We start from the raw sequence: 14,718 nt of genomic DNA, 5'->3' as shown, positions 1-14,718 counted from the left end.
AGTGCATCCGTCACATGGGGGGGGCATTCATCTTCAGCAAAAACTGCTTCCTAACACGTTGATTTCATGCACGCAGGATATATTTTTTAAAGCCACCCATGTTGCAACTTCCCTGAGCGATGAATAAAGTATTCTGTCATGTGCACGTACGTGCACTGCATTGAAACATCGGATATCAACCTACTAATATGTTTTCAAAGTTGTGATATGAGGAACATTATGAGAAACAAAGTTGGAATTTTGGGAAAATTTGGTTGGGAAGAAAGTATTATGGGAATAAAGTCTAAATATCATGGGAAAAAAGAAAATAAAGTCAAAACATCAAATTGTTTTGCAAGAATGTTGGAATATTGAAAGAGTCAAAATGGGGGAAATGTGAGAAGAAATTGAGGTTCATCCTAATAATATTCTTTTTCAGCGATATCAGGAAGCTCCTCAGCTTATCCACGTGTTGCTTTATCAAATGTCCAATGGCAAAGGAGCATCCTTTCATTTTTCATATACAGTGTATACATATATACAGTATATACAGTATATACAAGCGTGTCTTATGATTCATGATTGGTCGGTGTATCACGCTGCCGTATGTTTTATTGCCAACTGGAAGATGAGTGAGCGCATGTCATCTTTCCATGGAAGTATCAGCGTCTAGTGGGGAGAGTGACACAACGAGAAGGAACGAGAAAGCAAAATGTCCTGCTGGACAAAGTGTGAAACTACACAAGTGATGAAATGTGTTGTGCCATATGTGGTCAAGCCAGAACAACGAGTGGGCGCATGGAGCCGGTCATTGGGAAGTGCAATCCTCGCCTCGGCCGGCTGTGATTGGTTACCACTTTATGTGTAAAGACTTGATGACACTCGGCTCATCCCAGGCTGGACGCTTTGCATGTCCTCCTCGTGAGCGTTGGACCTGGAACATTTGTACAATTTGGAAATGCTGCGACGGTACACAGCGTGTGTGTGTGTGCGCGTGTGTGCGTGTGCCTGTGTGTGTGTCCGGCGCCCAAAAAGTGCATCCATTTAATGTGGCAAGCATAAAACAGTTGGCGCCCCCCCCGCAGGGCCCTGAACACTGGCCAAGCCTCATCTGATAGCAAGCATCCATCCGTGGAGACAACATCATTTCAAACGTGAGCCTTGTTTGCACCGGCGTTTCAGTCCAAACAAGCGAAAATGTAAACACACATGATGACATGTTGGTCTGCCGTAGGGGCAATTATGGCCATTTTGTGGGCATAAACAAACAAGGAGACACATAGTTTATGCAGATGGGGAGATGTGACTCAGACATCACTGAGTTCCAGCCAAACATGTTTAAAGGGCGGCTTTCTTGTGCAGACTTTTGATTTTTCCGATTGACATGTTTTGATTGGAAATGACACAAGAACGTGTGTTCCCGATATTATTTGACAATGTGTCCCTCCATCTTGTGTCCAGCGTACAGTCGGTCGCACGGAACCTCGTGCTGCTAGCAACCTGCACATCAGGGCAGATACTACAATTTACACGTCATTGTTGTTCAAGTCTACAGATGGAACTCAGACACATTCACAAAACATTCTTATTCTCATTTTTATTTCATCACAGGCAACGTGTGTTTATATTGAACGTTAGAGGAACCCAAGAGGAACACTAGATGACTTATTAACCCCTGACAACGTTTCAGCTGCATCCCAAAATAGCACACTTTCATCGCTGACATGCGCTTGGACTTTTGATATCAGTACGGCCGTTCATTTTCTATCCATTTCTCATTTAGAAATGAAAGATTTTGGTGGTTAGAGCAATAAAACCTGTTGAGGACCTTCTGAATGTGTTTTTTAACATCAGAGTCCTCTTGAAACAATTCCTGAGAAAAGGACGTATAAATGCAAGTTTAGTAGCCAATGAAGACAGCTGGGATAGGCTCCAGCAGGCCCTGACCCCCGTGAGGATAAGCGCCATTGAAAATGGATGACAGGCCAAGAATCCACACGTCTACACAAGCTGCACGTTGACTACTCTTAAAGCATAAATAGTTGCTGAACGTGAGGAATGTACTGACTGCGGCCAGACAGATCATCTCCTGTCATTTATCGTGTAGTCGTTTCCTGCGCCGCGCTCTGGGACAACGCTGATAACCAAAGGCTCTAAAAATAACCTCTACATGAGCAACTCAGCCCTTCATTGGCCATGCAGAATCTAGCCTGACATTTGGCAAAATGGCCGCCGGCGGCTTTTTACGTCCACATTTGGCTATATTTCTAATACGCAATATTAGTATATATGTACCCTATTATTATTATTATTATTATTTCACCGTCCTTTTGCTCTCCCAGCAAACGGCAAACACAAGACCTGGTGGCCAGACTATTATTGTTACTATTACTATTACTATCATATTACTATTATATTATGATAGTTAGCATATTACTATTGTTATTGTCATGTTTACTTTTAAAATACATGTATATGATATTAAGCAAAAACCTTTTACTAATATATATTTTTTTCCCTTTGGTTTTTGTGGTTGTGCTCAATTTAATTTCAGGTGTCCAACTCAAGGCCCAAAGTCCAGATGTGGGCCGCCATATCATTTCCTGTGGCCTGCCAAAGCCTGCATATCAAAAAGACACATATCTTTGATTATATTTTCGTATCATCACTTTTTTCATTTCTTTTTTGTTTGAAAAATATATTTATATTCAATGAAATTAAGCCAAAAAAATGTAATTAAATTACGACTACTAAAGTCAGAGATTTGGAGAATAATGTCATTCATTTATGAGAATGAAATCATACATTTTACATGAAGAAAAGCTGCAGTATTAACTGGTAATATTAGGTATGCGGTGATATGAAGTAAGTCTGCAACTGTCATGGCCGCCTTCTTGTTATGACTGAGATCTGACTTGTAAACGTAGGAGTGAAGAATTGCAATATTACCATCATAAAGGCATACACGTGCCCTCGCGTAATATTACCACTTTATTCTTCCAAATGCACCACCTTATTCTCTTAATATTCCAACTTTATTCTCGTAAATGGATGCCTTTTCCCCATAAATGAACGACTTTAGTCCCGTAAATATTCAATGGTTTTGCTGTAAATGTATTCTCTTAAATATCAAATATTATAATTTGATTCTCATACATTCACAACTTATTTCTTGTACATCAAATACGGAACTGAAGTCAGAATATGATGATATTATGAGAATGAAGAACATTTAGAAAGACAGTTGCCATTTTTGGAAAATGAAAAATGGGGCGTGACTGGGACCAGTAGCAGGCTTTCCCGCTTCCAGTTTAAGGCAGCAGGAATTACAGAGGTGGTTCTTGCTAATATCTGCTTTGGGGGCCTTTTATTGGGGCCAAGCATTCCTTCACCCTTTGTGGGCAAGTTATGGCAGGAATGTGGGATGACTTTCAATTCTCACTGATGATGGTGATGATGGTGATGATGGTTATGATGGTGATGATGGTGATGATGTTGATGATGGTGATGATGGTGATGATGGTGATGATGGTGATGATGGTGATGATGGTGATGATGGTGATGAGGCGGAGTGGGAGGAGGAGGGGGCGGGGGGAGGAAGAGAGGAGGAGTGTAAAAAAAAAAAAGTACTTGACCGAACTAGACGCGCTCCTCGTCCCAGAGAGAACCACCGAGGCTTCCCCGTCGCACTTTGCCCTCTTCTATTGACGCTCAACGTGAGGAAGAAGAAGGAGAAGAAGACGAAGAAGTGTTTTTTCTCGGGGATCCTTTGGCATGTCAAGCGGCTGAAAAGGCTGACTTCTTTCCGTGGCCATCATGAAGAAGTCGCCGCGACGCTGCGTCGTCTCTCTGTGGACGCTTCTTCATTTCACCGCCGTCTTGGAGGTAAACTTCTCTTTTCTTCGTATTTCCTCGGTGTTACACGCAGTAAATATTCCTTAAAGGCTTTTCTAAGAAACTGGGAATGTGCTGCACCTGTTGCCGCTTGCGGGTGTTAGCATCCGCTGCTGCTCTATGGAACATAAAACATGCAGGTATGAGCTACCAGGGGCTACCAGGGGGCTACCAGGGGCTACCAGGGGCTACCAGGGGCTACCAGGGGGCTACCAGGGGGCTACCAGGGGGCTACCAGGGGCTACCAGTGGCTACCAGGGGCTACCAGGGGCTACCAGGGGCTACCAGGGGCTACCAGGGGCTGCCAGGGGCTGCCTGTGGCTACCAGTGGCTGTGCAAGTATGACCTACCAGTGGCTACCAGGGGGCTACCAGGGGCTACCAGGGGCTACTAGTGGCTACCAGTGATGATATCAGCATACAAAAATGATGATATCAGTATATAAAAAGGATATAACAACATGAAGTATACGATAAAGAATAAGATAAATAGGGATGATATCAATATATAAAAAGGATATAACAACATGAAGTATACGATAAAGAATAAGATATATAGGGATGATATCAGTATATAAAAAGGATATAACAACATGAAGTATACGATAATGAATAAGATAAATAGGGATGATATCAGTATATAAAAAGGATATAACAACATGAAGTATACGATAATGAATAAGATAAATAGGGATGATATCAGTATATAAAAAGGATATAACAACATGAAGTATACGATAATGAATAAGATAAATAGGGATGATATCAGTATATAAACAGGATATAACAACATGAAGTCTACGATAATGAATAAGATAAATAGGGATGATATCAGCATAGAAAAAGGATATAACAACATGAAGTATACGATAATGAATAAGATAAATAGGGATGATATCAGTATATAAAAAGGATATAACAACATGAAGTATACGATAATGAATAAGATAAATAAGGATGATATCAGCATAGAAAAAGGATATAACAACATGAAGTATACGATAATGAATAAGATAAATAGGGATGATATCAGTATATAAACAGGATATAACAACATGAAGTCTACGATAATGAATAAGATAAATAAGGATGATATCAGCATAGAAAAAGGATATAACAACATGAAGTATACGATAATGAATAAGATAAATAGGGATGATATCAGTATATAAAAAGGATATAACAACATGAAGTATACGATAATGAATAAGATAAATAAGGATGATATCAGCATAGAAAAAGGATATAACAACATGAAGTATACGATAATGAATAAGATAAATAGGGATGATATCAGTATATAAACAGGATATAACAACATGAAGTCTACGATAATGAATAAGACAAATAAGGATGATATCAGCATAGAAAAAGGATATAACAACATGAAGTATACGATAATGAATAAGATAAATAGGGATGATATCAGTATATAAACAGGATATAACAACATGAAGTCTACGATAATGAATAAGATAAATAAGGATGATATCAGCATAGAAAAAGGATATAACAACATGAAGTATAACTCAACATCTTGACGGAATGAGCGACAGTTGAAGGAGTCCGCTTAGGGTACGGTCACCATACTGGTTCAGGAGAGCTCAGACCAGCGATACCAGTTCCTGTGGACAGTGTTACGTAACAGCCGTGTGTGTGGACCGGGTCATCCAGTGCGTACAGGCTCACCAGTCCTGACCACACTGGTCTTTCTGGAGAGGTAAAGATGGCGGAGGCTAAGAGTAGCTCCAGCTGGTGACGTCCAGCTCGCCAGCGACAGACTTCATCACCTCAGTTGTCACAATTCCAGGGCAACGTTGCACTGTGGTATATGCTAAGGAGTTACTACATAAAGTATACTTCAAGATAAAACTGCATCCGGCTCCGTCACATCGACCTCACTCTTCTTTACATCTTGGCTGTTTCATTTATTTGACAAATTTCCCCACTTTCTTCTGAAATAATCTTTGCAAATCTTCTTCTGGTAATATTATAACATTATTCCCAGAATATTGCGATACTCATAATTATCTGACATCCCTAGAAAAAGGCATCCCTATCGTGAGCCTCATTACTACAACCTCACTTTGCCCAGTGGTACAACGTGAACAAACTAACAAACTAACCCTTCTATATTCCAAAAACATGTGTGCCCTGGGATTGGCTGGCCACCAGTCCAGCTGGGATAGGCTCCAGCATACCCCCCAGTGAGGACAAGCGGCATAGAAGATGGATGGATGGATAGTTTCAACATTTGAGTGTTTTCTCATTGAATGGCAGCTTTTTGCTATGTTTTTCCACCTTGCTGTTGTTTTTTGTTTGATTTTATTTGTACAGTGTTCCACGACCCGATTGAACACAATCACGGGGCTGCAAATGGCCCTTGGGCCGCACTTTGAAGGTCTTTGGACAAGTGGGCTAAAAGTGAGCCATCACTGTGTGCACTCAGCAAATGAAGAAGTGGTGTTTTATTTTTATGCTGCAAAGGGAGAAGTTCTAGTCAACATTCAACGCTTACGAAATGTCTTCTTCTGCTCAACTTGGGATGAGCTGGAACTGGCAGACTATGATGATGCCTTGAAAGTCCCACTCATTGAGTATTGAGTATTGATCCCGGCTTACATTGATTGGTACTGTGTATATTGATTTCATCTATATGATATTGTTAAGACCTGATCCCCTCTTATTCAAGAATACTTTGCGTGTGACGGTTATGACGCTTGTTCTACGTCAGGTAATAGAAACCCTACCGTTGGCTTTTTAGCAGCAGTTAATGCTGGAACATTTCTACTTAGTCAGAAAAAATATGTGCAAGAAGGGAAGTTCAGCCTGAAATACGGGAACTTTAACTTCCTCAATCACTGGTTGACTTTGCATACCGACATTACCCACGCGTGTCAGTCAGAAAATGGCTGACCCTTGACTGTAGCCACACCTTTCAAACAAGTATCACACCAGAGCCGCGGCCATGCTCATGTCCTACATATTAGATATCCACATCAAGAAGGTTCTGGGATCTTTGTGATATCGGTGACTCTTCGTGATACGTCCCCGAACAGACAAGGCAGCTGGTCCTGATGACTTTACAGCGGGAGCACAGAGAACCTGTTGACTTCCCTCTAAATGGGTTTAGTAACATTATCAGAGCCCTCTACACACCTTTACACTTCTCTTACCCAATATGGCAGACATCACGAGGAAATGCTTGGCTTAGGGATGTTTATTAGGGATGTTGTGAGATCATTCGACCCCGCAATAAAAGCCTACAAACCTAACATTACAGTGACATTACTGACACCTGGTGACCAGTGTAGAGCACTACATGTCATTCACTGCTTCTTCCGAATGCCTCATATTTGTATTTTACTTCTTTAGCCAGTTTTATGCTTGAAAATGCTTCATTTGCTTCAATATGAATAGTTTGGATTAAAACAGTGGCGGGCCTTTCTTTAGTCGTGTCTTTGACCTTTAACCCTATGTTGATTGTGAACATGACTATAGAATAGTACTAGAGACTAGAGTATCAAAGCAGGGTTCCGTCCAGACACTGCATGCAAACATCATCATCACCACTGACGGAGGAACAGTACCACGCTTTGCATGAGTTTGCCAAGAGCCGTTTGATATCCTTTCGTACGCGTACACAAATGAAAGTGGTGATGCTGCTATCAGTGGGAAGCGTCATGGAACAAGGAAGCGGGACGTTTTGGAAATATCACAGGGCTGTGCGATGAACCCTACTTTGTGTGTGGACTCACACCCACACTTTGTTCACGTCATTCGCTGACGGTGGAATGACGTATAGGAGCACCACTCTCATAGCTCGCATATCTAAGTGAGGAGAAAGCGTCACATCAGTGTCCAAAGGACCAAAGTCACAATTCTTGTCCTTCTCTGTGGAATGTCGCAGCCTCCGCCCCCTCACAACCCCCCTAGACCGGAGGAGGACGGTCCAGTTTTACATGAACATAGTTGCCTATCACCAGGGCCGCGACTGGAGGCTGGGCACGGACCAGGCGGATGACAAAGACTTACAGTCCCCCAGTCCATGTAAATGAGACTCAGGCTCCTCCCTGGGCCTCAAAGGCCTTATTGTGAGCAGATAGCAGATCATTTTATCAGGCCACCTCTGGGCAGGTCATGGCCAAATGAGGCAGTCAGGTTGAAAAGAATTTCTCCTCTTTCATTATTATCTGCTCAGCAACAATCCCTCAGACGTCATAAAATGCCTTGCCAAAACAACTAAACCAACCGAAACCCGTGGATTTGCCTAAATCAGGAGTGTCCAAACGTTTTCCCTCGAGGGCCACATGCTGAAACATGAAAGACTGCAAGGGCCGCTTTGATATTACGTCGGGTAGCATAGTATTATTAGTAGATACGTATGCTGGGGATCAGACACGGATCAATTCTGATGTCTGTTAGCCTTCCCTCAAACCTGACCAAATATTTCCTGTTTCCTGTTCGTGTTAGCTCCGTGCTAACACGCTGGTGACGTCAGTGAGCCGGTGTTACTTAGAAAAACTCTCTGAAGCCAAGCATTCGGAGCCCTCCTAACCAACCTCATTATCTTCAACTTTGGCATAGTTTAACACAATAATACAACATTTATAGGTCGGAAAAGCATTATCGCGCCCCCTAAATGTCGCCGCAGCATCACACTGCGCACACTCACTAACCCCAACGACAACATGTGGAAATGTTTTTTTTAGTAGTTTTCAAAAGTAAACATCTTTTGTGCAAGTGTACCCCTGTTTCATAGTTTTGTAGAATTCCACAGGGAACAGGGGCAATAATGATGACGATAAAAGTCACGGAAATGCCCAACCCTGGAAAGTTGACGTGTCGGAAACAAATATTCATGACTTATTCGCCACCTTGTTGTTCTTTTTTTGGCTTTTTATGACCTTAATGAGCCTGAGGTTTGAAGTGCACCATAATATTTACCTCCAAAGTTCTTTATGTTGATCAGTTATCTGGGGTGGGGTGCAGGAAGGGCTGTTAGCGCAGAAACAATGCCAGGGTTTCTCAAGGGAAACTTTATTATCAAGACTGATGCTGCCCTTTAAAAAAGAATGAAAAAGTCAGATGTAACATTCAGGGAAGTTGTCAGCCAGGCGCACCGATGAATGCGCACATTGTCCCACGCGATGACGTGCAAGGAAAGATTTAAAAGGGCTGTCAATCAGTCTGCAAAATTCAACATGCAGGTGCTTTAAGATGAAATGTCGATGAATCAGTCCAGATTCAGTATGTTGCAATATCTGCAACCCCACTGGAACGCTTTCAAAGGCTTTCAAAGGCTTTCAAAGGCTTTCAAAGGCTTTGTCTGAAGTGAGTGCTTCAGGTCCAGGCTATATGTCATTTTGACACAGCATTGAGCTATATTGCTTTATCAATGTTTAATATTGGGACATTATTATTAGCATATTGCATCTTAAACCGAGTGTCGAGGGTCGAACAGGAGGAGCGCACGTTAATCGCACGTCATTAACGCATCATTAACGCTTTTACTAAAATGTATTAAAATCAAAAATGACTTTATAAAAACAGCCACTTTGTTACTAAATATGTGCCTATGACAGGTTTGTGTTCTTACCGTTTAAGGGGACTTCCGTTTTCGGACATGACTGGTCAGCTTCTCAACATCGGGCATGTAAACACCCTTTCTATGATTGGCTTGACTTGTGTATGCAGGTCAAGGGTCAGTGAGCTTACCAAACACATGTGGTCTCTGAGGTGCACAATCTTTTTCATACCACTGTATATCAAATGATAAAATGTTATTAGAGGTTTTTTAGAGGGCTTCGTGTTCGAAATAGGTTCATCCCAATGACGTGCATCGTTAGCTAGCTCATACCAACTCGTTTTCTCTCTGTAGAATGGGCAGAAAAGGGAAATAAACGTGTTCATGTTCCCCCTTTGACGTGTCTGTAATTATTGCCCTTCATCCAGGTCCTTGGATTCTCGGGCCATTGAATCGATAGCAACTGGTTGCCTTCTGGTTACTGGTTGCCAAGTTGCCAGTGTGTTTTGGCTCTTTACGGGTGTCAAATGATGATTGGTAGGATCCGCACTCCGCCCACCGTTGCTGGTCACTTGGGTGGCATCACCTTAGCATTCCACTCAGACGGAATGATGGTCGAGGACCCACGTGAAACCAAGGTGGCTGTGCCTTGTTAGTATTTGAAGGGATCGAAGGAGGAGAGATTTGGAAAAAGGTGGTGTCGTAGACCTCCACCTCTGTTCAGAGGTGTCTTGTCAACCTTAACCATAGATGACTTCCCGTAAGCCGGGCTCACACTGACTACGGTCCTGATCCAGTCCATATATGAGCCTGAGCCCGGGATGACTCCTCTTTCAAACCATCTGTCCTCTCTGTCCAGGATGTGGACATGTTCTCCCCCAAAAGAGTGCTCCTTCTCTTCCATCAGCAGTGGCCCGCAGAGTCGTGACCTGAAGATGTTTGGACAGGTTTCCCAGTCTATCACATAGTCTAACCCTAACGCTTCATGTTCTTGTCTTGGAACTGAATGTAGCGGACAAACAAACTGACACCAATCTGTGAGAATTGACACAGCCACCCAGCGCCAGGGAATGATGTCTTTGTTCCAAGTTATGCGACTGTAAGAAGCTAAGGTCACGAGGCCCGCCCCTGGGCCACAATGTTGAAGGTGATTCCTTGATTGTGTTGAGGTCTGAGTGTTGTTACTGAGGAAGGAACTCGGCCGTTATCAGGAGGCGCGCAGCAAAGATGGGCCGAGTGAGATTCGGAGTGGCAGGCGGGCCGGCTGCTTTTTGGGTTGATGTAATGTTTATGTAGCCATCAGGGCAGCCACTTCCTCCTCCTCCTCTTCCTCATGCTGGGGACACGGGACCCATAGGGCACTGGCTGAAGCCCTGTTCAGATGTCGGACCATTATACAAAGAAATGAGAGAAAACAACAGAAATGGGAAAAAGAAGCTGCAATTTTTACAATACAGTCAAAATATTAAGAAACAATTCGCAAGTTGCAAGAATAAATATGTAATATCAGGAGTGAAGAACCTCATTTAAATATACAAATTGAAGTCATCGCAAAAATGAAAAGATCATAAGAGTAAAGCCATAATTTACAAAAAATAACATTTATAGAGCTTTTTTGTATATCAAAATGGAAGTGATGAACATTTGGAAGTGTTTTACGTTAGAGCAGTGGCTGTCAATTATTTTCTGCCATGGGGGGGCACAAATGTCTTTGCGCTCCCCCTGATGTAATATACTTTGCAGAAACGCATGATAACTAGGTATTTATCTGTACTGCACAGACTGAAGTTGAAAGTGAAACCAGAGAAACGCAACCAAATGGAGAGCAGTGAAGCAGCGAAGCAGTGAAGCATAGAAGCGTACTCAGGGGCCAAATGCATCCCTGTGTGCAGTTCACTGCTAACAGCTTAGCAGGTGACCGCACCCCCCAGGAGATGTTATGATGTTTACTTCAAGGAAACAGCTTCATAATAGGGCTGGGACAACGTGTCGTCATTCAGCAAAAAAAAATATAAAAATGTCGGCGAGAGTCAGGGGAGATATCAATAAAATATCAATTCCTGCACATCCATCTGCAACATTGAACATTTGCAAGTTGATGCTGGTTAGACCCCCCCACGATGCTGTTGCGTCCCGGTTAAGCAGGGTTAATCATTTGTTACCAACTGGGACTTTTGGGGGTTTTTGAGCAGTGACGGCATGTGTTTAAATGTTTGGTCTTGCGGTAAACAAACTGAAAAGGAAATGCGGCTAATGTGTAATTCACACTCTGTATCTGGTCTTGCCAGGTAGCAAGCCAGTTTTGGTGCACGGTGCCGTTTATTGACCCAAGATGAAGCGTGAAAACCACCACGCCATCAGCTACTTCCTTGTTTGTGTCATTCAATCAGTGACTTTATCACATAATTGTTAACTTAAGCCCAGTTGGAAAATGTCAGGAATTTAGGGTTTGCACTGTTGGATCTTAGTGAGGTTCGAAGTTGAGCTTCCAGAACGAAAAAGGAGACAAAAGCATTAAAGTCAAATCTTTTATTCTTCTATTGTAGCTGTTGCACTTTGAGATCATTTATTTGATGGAAAGGGCTTTATAAAGTACATTTATGATTAAATAGGGTGGATAACAGCTGGTCCATATCTTTTACTATCTTATAGTAATACAGTATTCACCCTGTCACCATCTCTCCATGGCACTTTGAACGCGGCGGAAGCTGCATAGGCAACGAGGTTGGACGCGGTGAGCCGGTCATTTCAAACGTCTTCTGAGATCTCAAGGGTTATCCATCACCCTGCTGACTTGTCATTGGTACGATGATGCAATGCGTGGTCGGCGTGGTGCTTGGTGATCCAATGCTGACATCTGCTGTCGTCGCTAACTTTTCTTCCATCTCCTTGCAGGGCTCCCATGCACACTGCAACTGTGAGTACGCACGTTTGGCTTTGGCCATTTCAAGAAGCTCAACGCCCCAATGTTGGCCCAGAACATGAATGATAATCAGCTTGTTTGTTTGTCCCGTCACTGGTGCTCTTTATCTTTTAGACGAGTCATGTCCCAGCAACGTGACGGAACCTTTCATGAAGACAACAGAAACAGAAGTCATACTCGCTTCACCGCCAAGCTGCATTTTGTCCGTCGGGGGCATCTCTGGAAATGGTCGGCTCTCCGGTCTGACCCCTGGAGCCGTGTATCACATCTTCCTCAACTGCTCAAGCTGCTGTCAAAAAGTCACCACGAGTGAGTCAGTCCACTGGTGTGGAAATCACAAATGAGGAAACAATGCAAGCCGTGACTTCACAAGTGTTCAGTAGGAATTTGGATTCAAACAAGTACTACGATCTTCATGTGTAACATTGGAACTGTTTACGGCTAAATGACCTCAATGAACACAGAAAAACTTGCAGAAAAACTATATAACAAATTCCCCCCCCCATTACAGAGGTTTGCATTTATTACAGTCGACGGGTGTTTCTGTGGGTTTGAGTTGCTCACACAAGACGTGGGCAAGGTTTTTCTCGGGGACATAATGTACATTTTACCTTTGACCTCAACCAGGTTAAAGTAGCGTCTGTACTTCCATTTGACCAATTTTCTGGGAAAATTGCCAACTGTTTGACAGGAAGCTATAAATATGCCGTCTTTCTACTAATGTATCGCTAGAAATGTATGCAGTGTTTGTACAAAAGCCTACTCAATTATTGTGAGGACTGGTTCACTACCGTGTGAAGCCCAAATATTAAAGTGGCATCATCTGTCTCCCACCTTGGTCAGGGCCTCGTCAAGCCACCAATCTCATGGTCAACAGTGTGACCACATCGTCCATAAGTGTGAGCTGGACCAAGCCAGACGGGAACTGCTCGTCCTACGTGGTACACTGGAGTGATGGCAAAGTTCAAGAAGAAGAAAATGTTGTTACCACAACGAAAGACATCACCGGCCTGACGGCCGGGACCTTGTACAATATATTTGTAACCGCAGTGGCAGATGATGGCGAGACTCAAGAGAGCAACACGACTGTGTCTCAGTACACGAGTAAGTAGGCTTTTCATTTGGGATTACGGAGCAACCAAGAACTGACTGTACTCAGTTTAAGTCATTCATATCATTGGAGTTTCCTACCCGGTCCCCGAGTGGATCAATTGCCATTGGCCGACAGACGCGTGATTGAAATTTGTCGACGTTAAAAGTCTACGGAACACACCTGACACACCTGGACTTGTCATTACTCATTGAGATGGCTTTCCTCCCGTGTAGGACCAGGTATTGTTCGTGACCACTCCGTTCACACCAACACATCTTCAATATCTCTAAACTGGATCCAGCCTGACGGCCAAGTGTTTACGTACGAGGTGAAGTGGGACAACGGAGGAGAGCGGCTAATCAGACACACAAGTAACACCTATGCAGCGCTATCAGACTTGGTCTCCGGCACAACGTACACAATCACAATAGTTTCCATTGCTGGAGACAAGAAGACGGAGGGCGATCCTTACACATTCACCAGCGTCACAAGTAAGTCACGTCTTTACTAGCGCGGCGCTAACCTTCTGGATTCATCATTGTTTGATCATCTTGCACGTTCGCAGAGCCTGCTGTAGTCAGGACTCTGATGGTCACGGATGTCACGACATCATCCGTATCTCTGAGTTGGACCGAGCCGCTGGGAAACACAACCTTGTATAAACTGCAGTGGACTTCAGAGGGGAAGACAGGCAGGGACAACACCTCGGATAGCACCTTTACCATCAAAGGTTTAATCCCTGGACATCGCTACGACATCACAGTGGCCGCTGTCGCAGGAAATCCGCCAAACACAGAAGGAGAAGAAACCCCAAAAAGCACCTTTACAAGTAAAAAGCTCCATACTTTTAGAAAATCGCTCACTCGTGAGTATGATGCGGTACAGAGATCTTCCTATCGGGATGGTCGCTGATGGACAAGAAAAAAATGACATCATTATTATTCTGCTCGATTTCATGCTATGTCATAGCAGCAGTCTCGGGGGGGTCGGAATAAAGAATGAAGGCAAAATACTAAATAACACGTCTGTGAAATTAGGTTGCAGTTGCAAAAAATATATAACAAATATATTATGGGAATAAAGTAATAATATAACCAAAATTTACAAGAAGAAAGTTGAAATAGTTGGGAAGAAAATAACAGCAATAGAAATGAAAAAAAAAATCTCATCTGTAATTGTACAAGCATAAAGTCCAAATATTTAGAGAAAAGTGTCGTATTTTGCAAGAATAGACGAATGTCAAAATAATGGAATTTTAGTAGCACAGAGTTTAAAAATATTTTATTTTTCATCTTACCTTAAA

The 14,718-nt window shown here is 42.8% G+C and overlaps 1 protein-coding gene across 2 annotated transcripts in view; it reads left to right on the top strand.

Annotated features, from left to right (window-relative positions):
* Positions 1-3,630: 3,630 nt before the first annotated feature.
* The window catches only part of ptprjb.2 (protein tyrosine phosphatase receptor type Jb, tandem duplicate 2), a 29,459-nt gene continuing 18,371 nt past the window's right edge, over positions 3,631-14,718 (top strand). Inside the window, exons 1-6 of one of the 2 annotated variants that reach the window (XM_078790534.1) lie at positions 3,631-3,864; positions 12,295-12,316; positions 12,437-12,631; positions 13,166-13,426; positions 13,649-13,906; positions 13,981-14,244. In XM_078790534.1, coding sequence (XP_078646660.1) covers positions 3,796-3,864; positions 12,295-12,316; positions 12,437-12,631; positions 13,166-13,426; positions 13,649-13,906; positions 13,981-14,244 — 1,069 coding nt within the window. In that variant the 5' untranslated portion in view covers positions 3,631-3,795. The remainder of the gene's footprint in view (positions 3,865-12,294; positions 12,317-12,436; positions 12,632-13,165; positions 13,427-13,648; positions 13,907-13,980; positions 14,245-14,718) is intronic. The other variant, XM_078790778.1, reaches the window with a different exon arrangement.

Source organism: Doryrhamphus excisus, linkage group LG1 (assembly GCF_037039965.1).
Source record: "Doryrhamphus excisus strain RoL-2023G ecotype Guam linkage group LG1, RoL_Dexc_Guam_v1.1, whole genome shotgun sequence".
Lineage (NCBI taxonomy): Eukaryota > Metazoa > Chordata > Actinopteri > Syngnathiformes > Syngnathidae > Doryrhamphus > Doryrhamphus excisus.
The sequence above is the reverse complement of the archived record's forward strand: the minus strand, read 5'-3'. Positions and strand labels throughout refer to the sequence as shown.